Here is a 20,119-nt window from a genome sequence, read left to right as displayed (position 1 = left end):
AGCTTCGTGTCATCCGCAAACTTGGAGATGCTGCATTTAATTCCCTCATCCAAGTCATTAATATATATTGTAAACAACTGGGGTCCCAGCACTGAGCCTTGCGGTACCCCACTAGACACTGCCTGCCATTCTGAAAAGGCCCCGTTTATTCCCACTCTTTGCTTCCTGTCTGCTAACCAATTCTCTATCCACATCAATACCATACCCCCAATACCGTGTGCTTTAAGTTTGCACACTAATCTCCTGTGTGGGACCTTGTCAAAAACCTTTTGAAAATCCAAATATACCACATCCACTGTTTCTCTCCTATCCACTCTACTAGTTACATCCTCAAAAAATTCTATGAGATTCGTCAGACATGATTTTCCTTTCACAAATCCATGCTGACTGTCTGATGATTTCACCGCTTTCCAAATGTGCTGTTATCACATCTTCGATAACTGAGTCCAGCAGTTTCCCCACCACCGACGTTAGGTCTATAATTCCCCGGTTTCTCTCTCCCTCCTTTTTTAAAAAGTGGGGTTACATTAGCCACCCTCCAATCCTCAGGAACTAATCCAGAATCTAAAGAGTTTTGAAAAATTATCACTAACGCATCCACTATTTCTTGGGCTACTTCCTTAAGCACTCTGGGATGCAGACCATCTGGCCCTGGGGTTTTATCTGCCTTTAATCCCTTCAATTTACCTAACACCACTTCCCTACTAACATGTATTTCGCTCAGTTCCTCCATCTCACTGGACCCTCTGTCCCCTACTATTTCTGGAAGATTATTTATGTCCTCCTTAGTGAAGACAGAACCAAAGTAATTATTCAATTGGTCTGCCATGTCCTTGCTCCCCATAATCAATTCACCTGTTTCTGTCTGTAGGGGACCTACATTTGTCTTTACCAGTCTTTTCCTTTTTATATATCTATAAAAGCTTTTACAGTCAGTTTTTATGTTCCCTGCCAGTTTTCTCTCATAATCTTTTTTCCCCTTCCTAATTAAGCCCTTTGTCCTCCTCTGCTGAACTCTGAATTTCTCCCAGTCCTCAGGTGAGCCACTTTTTCTGGCTAATTTGTATGCTTCTTCTTTGGAATTGATACTATCCCTAATTTCTCTTGTCAGCCACGGGTGCACTACATTCCTTGATTTATTCTTTTGCCAAACTGGGATGAACAATTGTTGTAGTTCATCCATGCAATCTTTAAATGCTTGCCATTGCATATCCACCGTCAATCCTTTAAGTGTCATTTGCCAGTCTATCTTAGCTAATTCACGTCTCATACCTTCAAAGTTACCCCTCTTTAAGTTCAGAACATTTGTTTCTGAATTAACTATGTCACTCTCCATCTTAATGAAGAATTCCACCATATTATGGTCACTCTTATCCAAGGGGCCTCTCACGACAAGATTGCTAATTAACCCTTCCTCATTGCTCAAAACCCAGTCTAGAATAGCCTGCTCTCTAGTTGGTTCCTCGACATGTTGGTTCAAAAAACCATCCCACATACATTCCAAGAAATCCTCTTCCTCAGCACCTTTACCAATTTGGTTCACCCAATCCACATGTAGATTGAAGTCACCCATTATAACTGCTGTTCCTTTATTGCACACATTTCTAATTTCCTGTTTAATACCATCCCCAACCTCACTACTACTGTTAGGTGGCCTGTACACAACTCCCACCAGCATTTTCTGCCTCTTCGTATTATGCAGCTCTACCCATATCGATTCCACATCTTCCCGGCTTATGTCCTTCCTTTCTATTGCATTAATCTCCTCTTTAACCAGCAACGCCACTCCACCTCCTTTTCTTTCATGTCTATCCCTCCTGAATATTGAATATCCCTGAACGTTGAGCTCCCATCCTTGGTCACCCTGGAGCCATATCAGGGTCATGCATCTCATCCTGATATGGGAACACAGGGATCAAAGTCAAAGAATGAGGGAGGTCCATTTGATTCTGAAAAGGGAGCGATATCTTCATGCAAGGGGCAATGGACTTTGGAATTCTCTGCACCAGAGATTTGCGGAGTTTCACCCATTGAGTTCATTGAGAAAAGGTTTCTGGCCATTGAGGAAAGTTGAAGATAATGTGATAGGGCAAGAAAATGCTGCAGGTAGATCAGCCAGGAGTTTGATAAATGGTGGGGTAGGATAGAAGGGCTGAATAGCCTAGTCTTGCTCCTCGTGCTTATATTCGCTATGCTGAAATCACCGCTTTCAAATATATCCAAATACTATTGAAATCAATGAGATTATAACATTTTAAATATTACTAAAATTTGACTAAAATAACCTTAATTACAAAATAATTTAATTAAATCCAATTTATTAAAGAAATAGAAATGACTCACTATTTTATCTGGTACAGCAATGCCTCACCCTGGAAATGAATGGAGTCGCTGTTCCGTGGGGTGATTCCTGAACTAATTTAAAGATAATCCAAAAACTAGGACACTTCAAAACCACATCTTTTATTAAAAGTTAATTTGAATAGTTTTTGCCAGTGTCCAGTCAGAGTCATGCGGCTTTAGCTGAAGTGTGTGTTTTATGAATGTCAGAGGCAGCTCACCCATTATTAATTTATTTCAATGCAAACGGTGATCATTTACAGGTTAATGATTGTGGTTTATCGCCTGTCAAGTGATGCATGGTTATTTATGGAGCTATCCACTCTTATAAACACAAAGGGCTCTTTTCAGCCTACCTCCATTAATAACTTTTAAAGAGGGGACTAGACTAATTCTTCAGAAGACAGGATAAAAGTTCTTTAGTGAAGTGAAGGTGGTGTAAATCCCTCCATCAACCTCCAAGCAGTGAATTGTTATCTACTGTCTCTGTTGTCTACTGTCTGTGTTTCAAATCTTGGTCCAGAATAAAATCTATGATTACTTTGCGAATAATTTACATCAGATACCGACAAACAAGCAAAGGCAGGTTGGTTTACCAAACCTGCTCTGTTCATCTGGCAGAAACAATCACCTCATAGCATGGCCTCAACTCATTAACCCCAACCATACACCTTTGGAATGTAGGAGGAAACTGGAGCACCCAGAGGAAATCAACGCGGTCACGGGGAGAACATACAAACTCCTTACAGACAGCAGCAGGAATTGGACCCCTGTCTGTGATTGCTGGCACTTAATGGTGTTACACTAACCACTACACTGTTATGCCAGATGGGCGACAAAGGTTTGGCATGGACTTGTAGGCCAAGTGGCCTATTTGTATGTGTACAGCTCTATGATTCTGTCTTCACCACATCCACCCATTCATGGAGTCTGCAGATGCTGGAATCTGGAGCAGCCTACAATGTGCTGGAAAAGGATCTCAGCGGGTCAGGCAGCATCTGTGGTGGGAAATGGGCAATCAGCATTTCAGGCCGAGACCTTCCAGCGCAGGTGAAGGTTTTGTGTGTTTATCTATGTAGCCATAACATCAGAGTCTAATATCATGTGACTCACTTAACTTAGTGAAAAGATCAGTGACATTCAGAGATATTCATAATTATTGATACGTTTGACAGCTGGTAAAGCCATGGGGATGTGATGTACTCGACAGCTAATATTTGTACCATTTGATCTGCAATCCCAGTCTTCAGTGAGAAACTGGACAGCTAACTCAAAAGTTCAAAAGTACAAAGTATATCTGTTATCAAAGTATGTATAAAATATACAACCTTGAGATTCATGTTAATTGATCCTCATCAACACCATTCATTACAATATTGTGGAGGTATGGTCACTGTATAGTCTCTGCCAGGATAATGAATGCCAGTGTATTCTGACCACTTACTGTCGAAGGATATTAATGAATGTTCTACAGTTTATCAGCTTAACAATTCCAAAGCAGCCTACTGCTTGAAGATAATTGCTAATCCTGCTAGAATTTATCCTCTCATTATCACTTTTAGCCATGGAATTTTTCACTTTGCGAAAGCAGTCAAAATTACTCATGCAAAAACACCAAGCTACACTGAGAGAAAACTTTCTTAAACACATTTCAGTAATATCCAATCAGTTGCAGTGTAGAGCACTATGTATCATTGCGGCTAAAATGTTTGAGGTTCTCTTAATCATTTGTCTATTCTTGATGGTCTATTGGGTGACAGTGGCTTCAGCTGGTGAGACATTTGCCTCGAGGAGGCAAATATATCCACAGAAAGATGCTGGAAGTAGGCCAGCAACTACATGAAGGATCCCACCCACCCTGTCCATGGATGGTCTGTCCTCATCCCATCAGGGAGGAGGCCACATAGTATCCACACCAGGCTCAAAAACAGTTATTTTCGCCAAGTAGTAAGGCTGATCAACACCTCCACCCATTAATCTACCCCTCCATGCCCCCAACCACCACTATTTTATCATTTCCCATCAGTCACTTTATGCACAGACACCCCTGTGCCTAACATCTCTTCATGGACATACGATCGATCTCTGCATAGAAGCTATTAAATTATTTATATTTATTGTGTTTTTAATATTATACGTTCTTTATCTTACTGTGGTTTTTGTGCTGCATCAGATTAGGAGTAACAATTATTGTGATCTCCTTTACACTTGCGTACTGGAAATGACATTAAACAATCTTAACTCTTGAATCTTGAATTGGCTTCTAAATCTCTGCATATCCCACCTCACTTTGTCCTGAGCATTTACCTATTTGATTGTACTTTTGCCCATTGATCTCAGAAATTGTCGGCAATGTGAGGCACCTATGCCTCTACATTATTGGGGTGATATACAAACGCAAGTTGTTGATGCACACAGGCCGTCTCCATGTCATGTCATTACAAGCGTCAATAAGCCAGTTTTTCCAATGCCAGAAAATGCACAAAATCACTGAATATCGTCTTCATACCTCCACAATATTGTCAGGAATGGTGTTGATGAAGGCCAGCTAATGTAAGTATTTATTTATTGTCTCCACCTGCCTAGTAACAAAGACACAAGATTTATTTATTTACTTCTTTTATTTAGAGTTACAGCACAAACAGTCCTGGCAGCCCAGTGAGCCGTGCCACCCAGAAATCCACCTCTTTATCACTAGCTTAATCGCAGGACAATTTACAATGCCCAATTAACCTACTCACTGCTATGTTATTGGACTTCTGGAAGAAACTGGTACAAAGTGGGGGAGAGCCAGTTGGTGACGAGGAGAACGTACAAACTCCCTTCAGATGGCACCAGAATTGAACTCTGAACTCCAATGACCCGAGATGTAACACTGTCACACTAACTGCTATGTTACTATGGCAACTTAAGATCTGGGTGTTGCCCCCACCCAGCGGCTGGTTTCAATGGTCTATTAGTGTTAGTGTATGTTGCATTGAGTAACCATCTAAAGAAGTAATTGAATATCAATTTCCAAAGCAAATCTCTTAAGTGGCCTGTCATGGTAAAATCAGAAGCCTGTGTTTCTCTGTTGCTTTAAGATGCATTGGTGCCTGATTCCTGCGGGGATGTGACATGGATCATGTTGTTTCTGCAAGACTAGCTCCTATTTGAGTTTAATAATATTAATGGGAGCTCATTCATATGAACAGTGTGTGCACAAGACTGGCATTTGTAAGCCAGGGAAGGCTTGGAGGGAAAATCCAACTTCAGTTAGTGCACAGTGAGATCCCACTATTGATATTGCAATAACTGGTAGTAGGAGCAATGCATAAACACAAGAGATCCTGCAGATGCTGAAAATGCAGAGCAAGACATGGAAAATGCCGGATGAGCAGCAGGTCAGGCAGCATCTATGGAGAAGAATGAACAATCGGCGTTTCAGCTGGAGCAGGGGTCCCCAACTTGTGGTCCATAAACTCCTTGCTGAATGATATCGGTCTATGGCATAAAAAAGGTTAGGAACCCCTGAGCTGGAGCAATGGTCCCAGGGCTGCGATCCTGGAGAACTGAAGTTTCTCAGTTGAGATGGCCATTTGAAAGGATCATGGGAGTTTTGGTCCCGTGTATTGGGAGAGTGTGGTGAGTGATATATGTGACAGGAGTTTTGGTTCTGTGTATTCGGAGACTGTGATGAGTGATTTATAATAGCAAAGAATAGCATCATAAATCAAAGAAGTACCCCAAATGATGAATGATGTCACAGGAAACATTGATAAATTGAGCATTTGAAGATAGAGGAATATCAGTAAGCTGGTCTTTGGGGAAGGAGTTGATGGATTGTAGCTGTCCAGAACACTGACAATAGAAACCAAACAGGGAGATTCCTTGTGATCATTAAGCCCACAGTTTATATTGTATTTCTGTGTTTCCATAAGTCACAGAAAGGAGGCCGTTTGGCCCACTGAGTGATGCCAGCTCACTGAGCAATATCACTCCCTGTAACCCTTATCCTCACATTCACATCCCTCTTACACAGGACAGAGTGGCCAATTGATCCAACGCCACACACAGCGTTGGCATGCTGGATGAAACCAGAGCTCGCAGGGAAACCCTTGCAGTCACAGGGAGAACACTGTCAGCACCACAGACACAGCACTGGGGGACACTGGAGCTGTAAGGCAACAGCATCACCCATTGTGCTGTCTGTCTCTAGCGACACAAACAAAATGCTGGAGGAATCCAACAGGGCAGGCACCATCATGGAAATGAGTAAACAGTCAACATTTCGGGCCGAGACACTTCTTAAGGACTGAGAGGGAAGGGGGAAGATGCCTGAATAAAAATGTGGGGAGTGGGGAACGAGGCTAGTTGAAAGGTGATAGGTGAAGCCAGGTGGGTAGGAAAGGTCAAGAGCTGGAGAAGGAGGAATCTGATGGGAGTGGAGAGTGGACCATAGGAGAAAGGGAAGGAGGAGGGGACCCAGGGGAAAGTAATAGGTAGCTGAGAGAAGTAAAATGTCTGAGTGGGGAATGGGGGGTGGGGGGTGAATTTAGTTCACTGGAATGGGAAATCGATATTCATTCCATAAGGACAGAGGGTACCCAGATGGAATATAAGATGTTGCTCCTCCACCCTGAAGGTTGCCTTATCTTGACATATGTTGCAAAATTCATTTTTTTCCAGCAGGAGTAGAATGCAGGACATAAAAATTAGCCACAGTAGTGTAGTGGTTAACATGATGCTATTACAGCTCAGGGCGTCACAGTTGGGAGCTCAATGCCAGCGTCCACTCCAAGGAGTTTGTATTTCCTCCCTGTGGAATGTGTGGATTTCATCCGGGTGCTCCAGTTTCCTCTCACGGCCCAGAGACGTACCAGTTAGTAGCTCATTGTAAATTGTTGCATAATTAGGCTAGAGATAAACTGGTGGGTTGCTTGTGGTGAGGCTCGAAGGGCTGGACAGGCCTGTTCCAGGTTGTATCTCTAAATAAAATAAAATCAGTGAAACCTACCTACCAACAATTTTATGTCCTGCACTGTAATCTTGCTTCAAAATAACAAATTTAACAACATATCTCAGTCAGGGATAATAAACCTGATTCTAATTCTGAGAGTTGATGGGAACACGAGAGAGAACAGGTAACAGAGAAACAACTGGGAGGAATAGAACAGATGGGATTGTTCTGAAATGCCAGTATACACTTGGTGGTCTCCTTCTAAGTCTTGACCATGAAACTACCAGATGGTTCACAGGTGTCCTTTGGGGAAAAGAATCTATCGTTCACTCTGGTGTGGTGTCTATGTGACTCCAGACTCACCAACATGGCAAAAGGTCCTGATCCAGTTTTGTTCTGCTCCATGTTCTCTGTGCCACCTTAGTTACAGATAACTGATCAGCTTTATTTGCCACAAAACATCGAAACATACGGTGATGGGCGTTGTTTGCGTCGTGCTGAGGGCAGCCCACAAGCGTTATCGTGCTTCCAGCACCAGCAAAGCATGCCCATAACTTACTGACCTTGGTTCAGTAGCAACTGGGGATGGGGAAATGCCAGCGTTCTCATGGTTGTCCAGAACCCGGGAGCGAAGAAACTGAAAAACAAACATGAAAGTTAGTTAGTGGGATTGACATTAACCTTAAAGCATCATCAGCCAATAATTACAGTTTTATTAATCAGGTTCAAAGTTCAAAGTCAAAGTAAGAAAAAGGGAAGAAAGCACGACAGGGCCTCTACTTCCTCAGGAGTCTGCTGAGGATCGGGGTGTCATCGAAAACTTTGGCAAACTTCTGTAGAATTATAGTGGATATTGTGCTGACTGGCAGCATTACGGCCTGGTTCGGGAACACCAATACTTTTGAGCGGAAAATCCTACAAAAGTTAGTGGATTCGGCTCAGTTCATCATGGGTGAAACCTTCCCAACCATTGAGCACATCTACATGAAGCACTGCCAGAGAAAAGCAACATCCATCATCAAAGATCCTCATCACCCAGGCCATGCTCGTTTCTCACTGCTGCCATCAGGTCAAAGGTACAGGTGACTCAGGACTCGTACCACCAGTTCAAGAACAGTTACTACCCCTCAACCATCAGGCACTTGATAAAAAGGGGATAACTACACTCATTTAAGGACTCTTGTTATTTCATACTCATTATTTATTGCCATTTATTTATATCTGCATTTGCACAGTTTGTTTATAGTTTACAGTTACTGTTGTACAAATAGATTTGCTAGATGTGCCCACAGAAAAAGAATTTCAGGGTTGTATGTGGTGACATGATTATACTCTGATAATAAATTTTACTTTGAACTAAGTTCATCATCAAGTATGTAAATATCACCACATGCTTAAGGGCTGTCACAGTAGAATAAGAAATTCAATAGTTTCAGTAAAAACTACACGCAAAGTCTGACAAATGATCAATGTGCACAAAGAGACAAACTGTGGAAAAAAACAAATATTAATAATAACTCAATAAATAATAGCCTAATAATACTGAGAACATGACTTGTAGGGTCCTGGAAAGTAAGTCTGTGGGTTGTGGAATCAGTTCAGTGTTGAGATGAGTGAAGTTATCCACTCTGGTTAGAACTGAGGTTGAAGTTTCTTGAGATAAACACAGACTGATCAAAAGAGACAATGTGATGCTGGGTTCCTCATTAACTGGCTGACATTCAGTAATGGATATCATGACCTAGACAGATTCTTTGGAGTTTTGTATTCAATACTTTTCCAGATCAGGGAGAAATCTTTGCATAATTTCCCTCAGGACATTTGGTAAGTGGAGCGGAGTGTGGAAGGGCAGTTCGAGCCTGATCTGTAGGATTAATGAGCAACATGACCTTTCCGAGGCCATTGTTCAACTTCTTGATGTTAGCAAAAGCATCTGCAGATTAAAAAGGTGTAATGTTCTGCTCATGTTTGGCTTCCTAACACTGAAAGATCTTGTACTCCTGCAAAGAGTCTTTGCTTTCTATGGCACAGCCATGAATGCACTTTAGAAATGCTTCATTTGTTGTAGACATTGGAGCATTGTGATAGGTTCTATGTAAATGTACCGTCCATTTTTCAGTGTGTCTATGGATGGTGTTCACTGACACTCCAAAACCATTCATACACTCAGTGGCCATTGGAGCGTAACCCGGTGTGGTCTTCTGCTGCTGTAGACCACCCTCTTCAAGACTGGACATGTTGTGCATTTAGAGATGTTCTACTGTTATAACACATGATTATTGGAGTTACTGTCACCTTCCTGTCAGCTTGAACCAGTCTGGCCATTGTTCTCTGACCTCGCTCATTAACAAGGCATTTTTGCCCAGGAAACTGCCGTTCAGGTCCCTTTTAAATCTTTTCTCTTACAACTCTCTAGCTTTTGATTCCGCAGCTCCAGGAAAAAGATTTGTTCATTCACTCTATCAATGCCCCACATGGTCTTGTACACCTTGATAAAGCCACCTCTCAATCTCCTATGTTACAAAGAAATCCTCGCCTGCCCAACCTCTCCCTATAGACAAAAACATGATTTAAGATTAAAAGATTTGTTTTATTTGTCAATTACATCAAAACATAGAGTGAAAAAGGATTGTGTTGGGCAGCCCACAAGGGTTGACAGGCTTCCAGCACCAACATAGCATGTCGACAACTTACTAACACTAAAGGAATGTCTGCTGAATATGGGAGGGGACCAGAGGGAACCTATACAGTCAAGGGGAGACCTTCAAACTCCTTACAGACAGCGGCAGGAACTGAACCCAGATCTTACATCTGGCATTGTAAACGTTGTGCTAACCACTATGTTAACCTGCTGTCGCTCAGACCCTCAAGTCCTGACAACACTGCAAGTGTAGGATAGTGGAGAAAAGTTACCGACAAGAGCCTCACAAGGGTACAGAGTCATGAGCGCTGAGTCTTGTACATGGGGGAAGACTCAAGACTTCATTGTAATAAGATTGCGAATGGGTCAACTTGTCTTCACAATAACAGATACACATTATGTAAGTTTTGTATGTTTTGAAATGACTATTTGAAAGTCAGAGAACCACTGGAATGCACAAAGAGAATAATGAGTAGTGGTTTATTTTAATTTCCTCAGGCCTGTAAACAGCACATCAAAAGAGATTTCCATCAGTCATCTCCTTTCAGTGGATTGTAACTTTCAGTGGAATGATGAAATGGAAGTTGAAATATTTGTGCGGTACCTTAACACTGACTTAGTGGCCACTTTATTAAATACCTCCAAAACCTAATAAAATGGCCGGTGAGTGCCATAGCCAGTCTACTTCAAGATTTGACATGTTGTGCATTCAACTGTGATGCATTGAGTTGCTGCCATATGGTTGGCTGATTAGATATTGCATTCATGAGCAGGTATACAAGTGCAACTAATAAAATGGCCACTAAGTGTATTTGTCAGCACTTTATTCAAGGTGTGGAAAGACCAAGAGATCTTTCTCGTCATTTATTGAACAGAGCCACAGGTCCCTATTATGTCAACCTGAACATGGACATTAAGCTATGGTTTAACAGACACAAAATTCTAGAGGAACTCAGCAGATCAGGCAGAACTTATGGAAAGGAATAAATAGTCAGTGTTTTAGGATGAAACCCTTTATCGTGGTTCCTGATGAGGGGTCTCAGCCCAAAACGTCAAACATACATTCCCATCCATAGATGCTGCCTGACCTGCTGAGTTCTTCCAGCATTTTGAGTGCTTTGCCTGGATTTCCAGTATCTGCAGAATCTCTTGTGTTTTGACAATGGTTTAATATCTCATATGAAACTAAATGTCTTTTAAAAGATCACAGTGTTCCCTTAATACTGAGAGTCGCTGTCAGTTTACCTCTGTCCTCCAAGTCTATAGATTGTACATTTAGCTAGACTGTTGAATTTAACAACCTCGATTCAATTGCCAGGGCAGTGCCTAGAGGTACACACTCCCTGGAGGTGAGACATCTCTCTCAGTGGACGTAGAAGATCCTATGACTGTATGTTGAAGACGAGCAATAGATTTATTCCATGGCTCCTATGTAATGTGGCCAAGTATCTGTTCACTGTACAAAGAAGTAGAAGCTGGCAGATAAGAGGTGAGACCAGGTGAGGGGAAGGAGGGAGGGTAGGCGAGGGAGGGATGAAGTGAGAAGCTGGGATGTGAGAGGTGGAAGAGGTAAAGGGCTGAAGAAGATGGAATTTGATAAGAGGACAGTGGACCATGGGAGAAGGGGAAGGAGGATATAACCAGAGGGAGGTGATGGACAGATGAGGAGAAAAGGAGGGGTGAGAGGGTAACCAGAAAGAGGAATGGAAAAAGAGTGAAGGGGGAGAGAGGAGAAATTACCAGACTTTGGAGGAATCGATATTCAAACATCGGGTCGGAAGCTACCCATACAGAATATGGAGTGATGTTCTTCCAACCTGAACGTGGCCTCTTTATGGCAGTAGAGGAGGCTGTGGACTGACATATTGGAATGGGAATGGGAAGTCAAGGTATGATGACTCCATTTTCAAGCAGTCTCACAGTCTGAGCGCCAGTAAGTCATAGTCATAGTCATACTTTATTGATCCCGAGGGAAATTTGGTACAAATTTGGACTGTACAAAGATTGGCCAACAGGACCCCTGTGGTTCAGTGCTCCAGGGTAAACCAGGAACTGACAGGGGGAGGAGGAGAGCCAGAGGCAGTATGGTAGCAGAGTGGTTAGTACAATTACTTTACAACACCACCCATCGCTGATCAGGGTTCAATTCCCACCACTACCTGTAATACTAAGGGTGTCTCAGTAGTGTAGTTGTTCGGACAATAGTGTTACAGTGCACTGATCACTGATCGAGTTCAATTCCCTCCCTGTCTGAACGTTCTCCCCATTACACCTTGGCTCCCTCCAGGTACTCCGGTTTCCTGCTGTGGGCAGGCTGTGTGGCACTGGAAGAATGGTGACACTTGTGGGCTGCCCCTCACTGATTTGATTTGATACAAATGATGCATTTCAGTTCATATTTCGATATATCTGTGATAAACACATTTAACCTTTAATCTTTAGGTCATGAACAATTCTGACCTTGTGACCTAGGGAACCTTTCCACACAATGTGAGAAGCTGGAAAGCAATAGGCAAAAGAGGTAAAGGGCTGAAGAAGATGGAAGCTTATAGGAGAGGACAGTGGAGCGTGGGAGAAAGTGAAGGAGAAGGTGTTAGGCAGATGAGGAAAAGAGCAGAAGTCCACTGTCCTCGTTTCCTTTGTCCAGAGGGTGACTTCACTTCAACCCAGAACTGCTCAGAGCCCAGCAGGATCAGCTGCTGATGGTGATGCCTGTTCTCTCCTTCATTCTCCCTCAGGTTTCAAGGGAGAGCGGGACCACTGGAAAAGTGGGCGGCTGATTTGTATAAAGACACACGAGAGTGGCAGGAAGGAAATCGAATCATTCGACGCTGCAATCCTTCTTATCCGGAATCCTTACAAAGCACTGATGGCTGAATTTAACCGCAAATACGGAGGTCACATTGGCTTTGCCTCCGAGGCCCACTGGAGAGGGAAAGGTAGGTTGTGGGGTGTTGCCTTTCGCTTGTCTGAAGACCAAGGGTTCATTTACTGGGTGAAGCCAAGGGAAGATGGAACCAGCACCAGACTGAATCTGATGTTAACAATGAGATATTGGTTTGGTACTGTAACATGTACGAGTTCACAGTAAAAAGCTTTTTGTATGTGTACCATCTAGATAGGTCATTCCACACATCAGTACATAGACGTAGTACAAAGGAAAACAGAACACAGTGTTACAGGGACAGAGAAAATCCAGTGCAGGTTCACAGATAAACGGCAAGGTTTAGATTGAGAGGGCAAGAATTCATCTTTATCGCATAAGAGATCTGTTCAATAAGAGGCTTGTAACAGTGGGATAGGAGCTGTCCTTAGCCTGGTGGTACATGCTCTCTGGCTTTTGATGGGAGTGGTGTGAAGAGAGAATATTCTGGGTGGTTGGGTTTCTGGATTATATTGGTAAACAGAGCCTATGGAGGGAGAGGCTGGTTTTTGTGATGGACTGAGGTGCGTACAGAACTCTCAGCAGTTTCTTATCATCACGGACAGGGTAGTTGCCGTACTACGCTGTGGTGCATCTGGATAGGATGCTTTCTGTGGTCCACCTGTAAAAAGTTATGATGGTCAGTGGGGACATGACAAACTCCCTTAGACAAGTAGAAGTGCTGATGCATTTGTTGGCCTTGGCATCTGCATGGCCAGACCAGGACACATTAGCATCCTTAGATTTCTGAATGGTCCATGAACCCATGGACACTACCCTGCTATTCTTCTTTTGCACAATTGGTATACATACAGTTTTTCATTTTTATTTTAACTTGTATGTAATTTCATATCTTGCCCTGTACTGCTGCCACTAAACAACAGATTTCATGATGTATGTCGGTGATAATGAACCTGATTTTGATTTGTCCTGCTTAGCTTTCCAGGAGATGGTCAGTTAGAGCCAGATGCCTCCCTTCACTCCTCCCGAGAGCTTTTGCTCACAGCATCACATGACAGATACCAGACTTCTCAAAACACTCACTTCACAGGAGAGGTGGGATGGCAAGTAACCATGGGGACAAAGGCACTTCTTTTTAATTGTGTTCTGATGGATAAAGTGCTGAGGAAAAGTACAACCGACAACCACAAGAGCACTCTGGGAGTTGTAAGAAGCAGCAAAATAATTAATGTTGTTACCATGGCGAAGTGATTGAGGAACACATGGAGGGTTACCCTGCCCTTGTTCAAACCAGGCTAGGCAAGGCAGCTTTTGTTTTCCTTTGTCCTGATTTATTTCCCAAGAATCTTGCAGAAATGAACATTTAATAGTTACAATTCCCTGGATCGTTGCACTGGTTTGTGAAATTGCCTTACCGTTATATGCATCCCTCTGCACCCCCCACCCTTTTCTTTCTTTCCCTCTCTCTTTCCCTCTCTGTACACAAAGAACCAGATATGGCTTGAAAGGGCTACTTCAAGAGTGAAGGGACGATTTCAAATGAGGTTGGGGGCAACATCGGATGTCTGACAACTCTGGCAGGGTTTGCAGGACATTACGTCCTACAAAGCAAAACTTAATATCATAAATGGCAGTGATGCTTTAGTACCAGATGAGCTCAACACCTTCTATGTCGGCAGAGTATAACCACAGCTGTGAAGATCCCTGCTGCACCATTTGACACTGTGGTCTCTGTCTAGGTGGCCGACGTCAGGCTGTCTTTAAGGAGTGAGAACCCTCGCAAGGTGGAACGCGCCAGCAGAGTACCTGGTAAGGCTCTGAAAACTTGTGCCAACCAACTGGCAGGAATATTCAAGGACATTTTCAACCTCTCACTACTACGGTCAGAAGTTCCCACCCACCTGCTTGAAAAGGGCAACAATTATACCAATCCCTAAGAAGAGCAGCCTGGATGACTCTCACCCAGTAGCACTCACATCTACAGTAATGAAATGCTTTGAGAGGTTGGTTATGGCTAGATTGAACTCCTGCCTCAGCAAGGACCTGGACCCACTGCAGTTTGCCTATCGCCACAATAGGTCTATGGCAGATGCAATCTCAATGGCTTTTTACATGGCCTTAGGTCACCTGGGCAATAGAAACACCTATGTCCGGGTGCTGTTCATTGACTATAGCTCAATATTTAACATCATCATTCCCACAGTCCTGATCAATAAGCTACAGAACCTGGGCCTCTGTACCTCCCTCTGCAGTTGCATCCTCGACTTCCTAACCGGAAGACTGCAATTTATGCAGATTGGAGATAAGTGAAAACTTCTTCACACAGAGAGTGGTGAATCTGTGGAATTCTCTGCCACAGGAAACAGTTGAGGCCAGTTCATTGGCTATATTTAAGAGGGAGTTAGATATGGCCCTTGTGGCTACGGGGGTCAGGGGGTATGGAGGGAAGGCTGGAGCGGGGTTCTGAGTTGGATGATCAGCCATGATCATAATAAATGGCGGTGCAGGCTCGAAGGGCCGAATGGCCTACTCCTGCACCTATTTTCTATGTTTCTATGTAACATATCCTCCTCGCTGACGATCAAAGCTGGTGCACCTCAGGAGTGTGTGCTTAGCCCACTGCTTTACTCTCTCTAAACCTATGACTGTATAGCTAGGCATAGCTCAAATACCATCTATAAATTTGCTGACGATACAACCATTGTTGGCAGAATCTCAGGTGGTAATGAGAGGGCGTTCAGGAGTGAGATATGCCAACTAGTGGAGTGGTACCGCAGCAACAACCTGGCACTCAACGTCAGTAAGATGAAAGAGCTGATTGTGGACTTCAGGAAGGGTGTGATGAAGGAACACATACCAATCCTCATAAAGGGATCAGAAGTGGAGAAAATGAGCAGTTTCAAGTTCCTGGGTGTCACGATCTCTGAAGATCTAACCTAGATCCTAACATATCAATGCGGCTATAAAGAAGGCAAGACAGTGGCTATATTTCATTATGAATTTGAATATATTTGGTTTGGTCAACTAATTCACTCAAAAGCTTCTATAAATGTAGATACTATAATTGATTAATAAACCTGATTCTCATTCTCTCTCTCTCTCAGTCTCTGTCTCTCTCTCTCTCTGACACACTCTCTCCCCTTTCTCTGTCTCTCTCTCTGACACACTCTCTCGCCTCTCTCTCTCTGTCATTCTTTCTCCCCCTCTCTCTCCCCTTTCTCTCCTATATCTCTCTCTCTCTCCCCCTCTACCCCGTCTCTCTCTCTCTCTCTCTCTCTCTCTCTCTCTCTCTCTCTCCCCTCTCTGTCCCACCATCCCACCATCCCTCCTTCCCCAGCCCAGATCATGGTATCTCTGTGATCATACACATCCACACTCAGTTAGTGGAGTGACTGTCCCTATTGCCTGGAGGGGAATCACCCTCATGTCGCCTCACCTTTTCACACAGCCACTGATATGGAAACCCATGCACCACACTTGCAGTTTAAGTGAGATGAGAAGCGGAAGTGATGAGAATTGATTCTCCCATGCACACTCCTACAGAAACGGGCACAACAGGCAGCACAGTGGCACAGCAAGTACAGCTGCTGCCTCACAGCCGCAGGTTCGATCCTGGCCTCCGGTGCTGTCTGTGTAGAATTCGTGTGTTCTCCCTGTGACCACATGTGTCTAATTGTATTCAGCCAGATTACCCCTACACCTTATCCCCACACACTCTATCGACCTATTCCTTATCCATCATTTCTGCAACCTCTCTAAAACTTAAAAATCCTTCAGGGCCTTTGATGGGAAATGTTAATCCCAATTCTCCCTCCACTGGTGCTGCCTGACCTGCTGAGTGTTTGCAGCAGGTCCTGATTTTGTTTCAGATTTTCAGCATCTGCAGTTCCATTTCACAGTTCAGAGGAGATTGAACATATAGATTCCTGGAAGAAAGAGGACAGTGAAAAAGTATCAAGTAGGTTGAAACATCAGAAAATGCTGCATATACCCAGCAGGTCAGGCAGCAGCTGTGGAGGGTGAACCATTATAAACGTTGCAAATTCATAGGATAACAATTTCCTTACTCAGGACACCATCTAGCTCATTTGTTTTCTGTGGGGCATCTGCTGAAAAGAACAGCCGAACCATTACTTGCTTGTGTGAGTAATTAATGGCTTATTGGATTGACCCGAGATCTTTAGATTTTATTAAGGGGAGGGCAGGTAGCTTTGCCCTGTGGTTTATGTGTGGTACACAGCAATGTGGATGTGAAAAAAAGGAGTGTCAGCCACAACATTTACAATGAAACAAATCCGATGTGGTCTGCACTCTGCTTATGGACCTGTTGACAACTTGGGGGAGACTAAGCCTGGGCTGGCTGACAGAAATCACCTCTGTACTGGAATTACATGCCCCTCAGCATTCACTTAAAATACAGCAGTGTGGCAAGAGGAGAGTCTCTGTGGAGCGTGCGGGGAGTGTGACACCAGGGAGAGATGAAGCTTTTCTCCAGCATTGTAGAGTAGCCTTACAGCACCAGCAACCAGGGACAAAGGGCTGTGTCCGTGTGTGGGTGGGAGGGAGGAACGGGATTTGTTGTGTTCTGTGTTGTTCTGCTGAGCGTTGTGGCTCTGCTATGTTGGCACTGGAGTGTGTGGTGACACTTGTGGGCTGCCCCCAGCACACCCTCAGGTGTGTTAGTTGTTAGATTCAAGATTCAAGATTAGTTAATGTCATTTCCAGTACATAAATGTAAAGGAGAATGAAATAATTGTTACTCCAGATTCTCTATAGCACAAGAAGGAACACAATAAAAAAACAGAACAACTATAAATACATGAGATGGTTTATGTATATAGATTGACTGTATGACCATAGTCACAGAAGAGTCTGTACATAGGTTAACACAAATGACTCGTTTCACTGTACTTTTCAATGTACACCTGACACATAAACTTGAATCTTGACTTCCCACTGCTGTCCGTAAGGAGTTTATCTGTCCTGGCTGTGAACATGCTGGTTTCCTCCCACGTTCCAAACACGATGGGTTATGGTCAGTAATGTGTGGGCATGCTACGTTGGTGCTGGAAGCCGGGCGACATTTGCGTTCTCCCCCTGCACATCCTCGAACTGTGTTGGTTGTTGGCACGAATGAGACTTTTCACATTGTTTCAGTGTTTTGATGTACATGTGACAAGTAAAGCTAATCTTTCATCTGTAACCACACTCAGGATCAGGTGCCGAGGTATCTGGGAATGACTCTCAGACAAAGCCTGTGTCGACTGAAGGTGTCATGCCCCTGAGGCCATGTGTTAGAAAGCCAGGGAAAGAGCCAGATAATATGACCTTCTTGTTCCCAGGTCAAGATTGGTTTTAAATCCCCAATCAGCCTCTGCTTGGGGAGAGATGCACTGTTTCATGCCTTGCCGCTTTTGAAAACAATCTCATTTTAAATCACTGCAGCCTCAAAGACACACGACTCAGACTCTCTCTTTCCCCTCCCATGTTACTATGTTAGTTCTATCTCAGAACAGTTTTAATAAACCATCCATCTTCCCTAAATTATTTCGAAGTGGTGGTTACAGTATCCAAAAGGACAGATGGTATCTTACTCTTCTGGTATTTTTTAAGCTTCTCTGTCAAATAAAGAGTTTTAAAATGTCAACTAAATGCTTGAAGCTGTCAAAGGAAGCTTGAGTTACATTCAGTGATGTCTTCCTCAGACTATAAGAAATAGATAATATGAACTGAATGCTATATTTTGATGAAATCAGTGCGTGAAGCGTAAAAATCTACAGCTGTCACACTCTAAAGATGTTTACCAGTGATGTCAATCCTGAGTAATGTAACATAGGCACAGGAACTATCAGTTCAGTATTTAAGTTAGGGATGGCACGGTAGTGTTTTAGTTAACACAACGCTTTACAGCGCTGGCAATCTGAAGATCGAGGTTAATTTCCCGCCATTGTCTGTACCATGTGTGTTTTCTCCAGGTGCTCCAGTTTCCTCCAAAGATGAATGATTAGCATTAGGGTTAGTGAATGGTGGGCATGCTATGTTAGCGCTGGAAGCCCGGCAACACTTGCAGGCTGCCCTCTCGCAAATTGTCGGACTGTGTTTGTCTTTGACGGAAATGATGCATTTCACTTTATATTTTGAAGTTTCAATAAGTCTGATTGTCTTTGTTCTGCTTTTTATGGACATGATAGACCCAGATAATTTTTCACATTGTCGAGTAGAAGCCAGCTTTGGTACTGTACTGGCATAGTGCAGCTAGAGGGGCAGCTAGTTGTGGAGTGCAGGCCCTCGGCTCTACAGCTGGGATGCTGTCTGGACCCTCACTGTTTCCATTGTTTTGTTGTGGAGTGCAGGCCCTCAGTTCTACAGCTGGGATGCTGTCTGGTCCCTATTGTATCCACTGCTTTCAGCTTTTCCTGGCCCCCTGTAGACTGAATGGAATTGGCTCAAGACTAACAATTATGATGGTAAGGATCTCAGGTAGGAGCCAGGATGGGTCATCTTTTTGGCCCTTCTGGCTGGGTGCAACTTCAACCTTGCTTTTAGCACTCATAATCTGGACCCCAGGTCATTGGGAATGGGCACGTTCTCTGAGCCTCCTTCACCCAGCCTTTAACTATCTATTGTCCACAACCACTCACGTTCTCTGAGCCTCCTTCACCCAGCTTTTAACTACCTGTTGTCCACAAGCACTCACGTTCTCTGAGCCTCTTTCACCCAGCCTTTAACTATCTATTGTCACAACCACTCACAATTATCTGCAGCAGAACAGCAGAGTTTCAGTCTGATCCACTGATTGGATTTGGTTTCTTCTTGTAATTGGTACTGAAGTACTTTGGTACTTTGAGACATTTTCTTACCGTGCCCATGGTCTGTTCTTTATCAAATTACAGTGTTGCTTTGCACTGTTGTAACTATATGTTATAATTATGTGGTTTTTGTCAGTTTTTTTTAAGTCTTGGTTTGTCATGTGTTTCTGTGATATCATTCTGGAGGAACATTGTATCATTTCTTAATGCACGCATTACTAAATGACAATAAAAGAGGACTGCGTGTCCTCATAATCTAATCAAATCTGATCTAAAGTAGAGTGAAAAACTGGTCTTGTTCAAACAGATTAAATCATCAGACAGTGCATTGAGGTAAAACAATAACAGTGTGCAGAATGAAATGTAAAAGCTACGGAGAAATTGCAGTGCCGGTAAACAAGTACAAGATCATAATGAGGTAGATTGTGAGGTCAGGAGTCAGTCTTATTGTATAAGAGGTCCAAATATTAGTCTTATAAGTGGGACAAACGCTGGTCTTGAGCCTG

The 20,119-nt window shown here is 43.3% G+C and overlaps 1 protein-coding gene across 4 annotated transcripts in view; it reads left to right on the top strand.

Annotated features, from left to right (window-relative positions):
• The window catches only part of LOC134342577 (sialate:O-sulfotransferase 2-like), a 294,342-nt gene that overhangs the window by 220,901 nt on the left and 53,322 nt on the right, over positions 1–20,119 (top strand). For 3 of the 4 annotated variants that reach the window (XM_063040888.1, XM_063040887.1, XM_063040891.1), the window contains exon 7: positions 12,659–12,859. In XM_063040888.1, coding sequence (XP_062896958.1) covers positions 12,659–12,859 — 201 coding nt within the window. Of the gene's footprint in view, positions 1–12,658; positions 12,860–14,543; positions 14,597–20,119 lie in introns of those variants that run through there. The other variant, XM_063040889.1, reaches the window with a different exon arrangement.

Source organism: Mobula hypostoma, chromosome 2 (assembly GCF_963921235.1).
Source record: "Mobula hypostoma chromosome 2, sMobHyp1.1, whole genome shotgun sequence".
Taxonomy (NCBI): Eukaryota; Metazoa; Chordata; class Chondrichthyes; order Myliobatiformes; family Myliobatidae; genus Mobula; species Mobula hypostoma.
The sequence above is the reverse complement of the archived record's forward strand: the minus strand, read 5'-3'. Positions and strand labels throughout refer to the sequence as shown.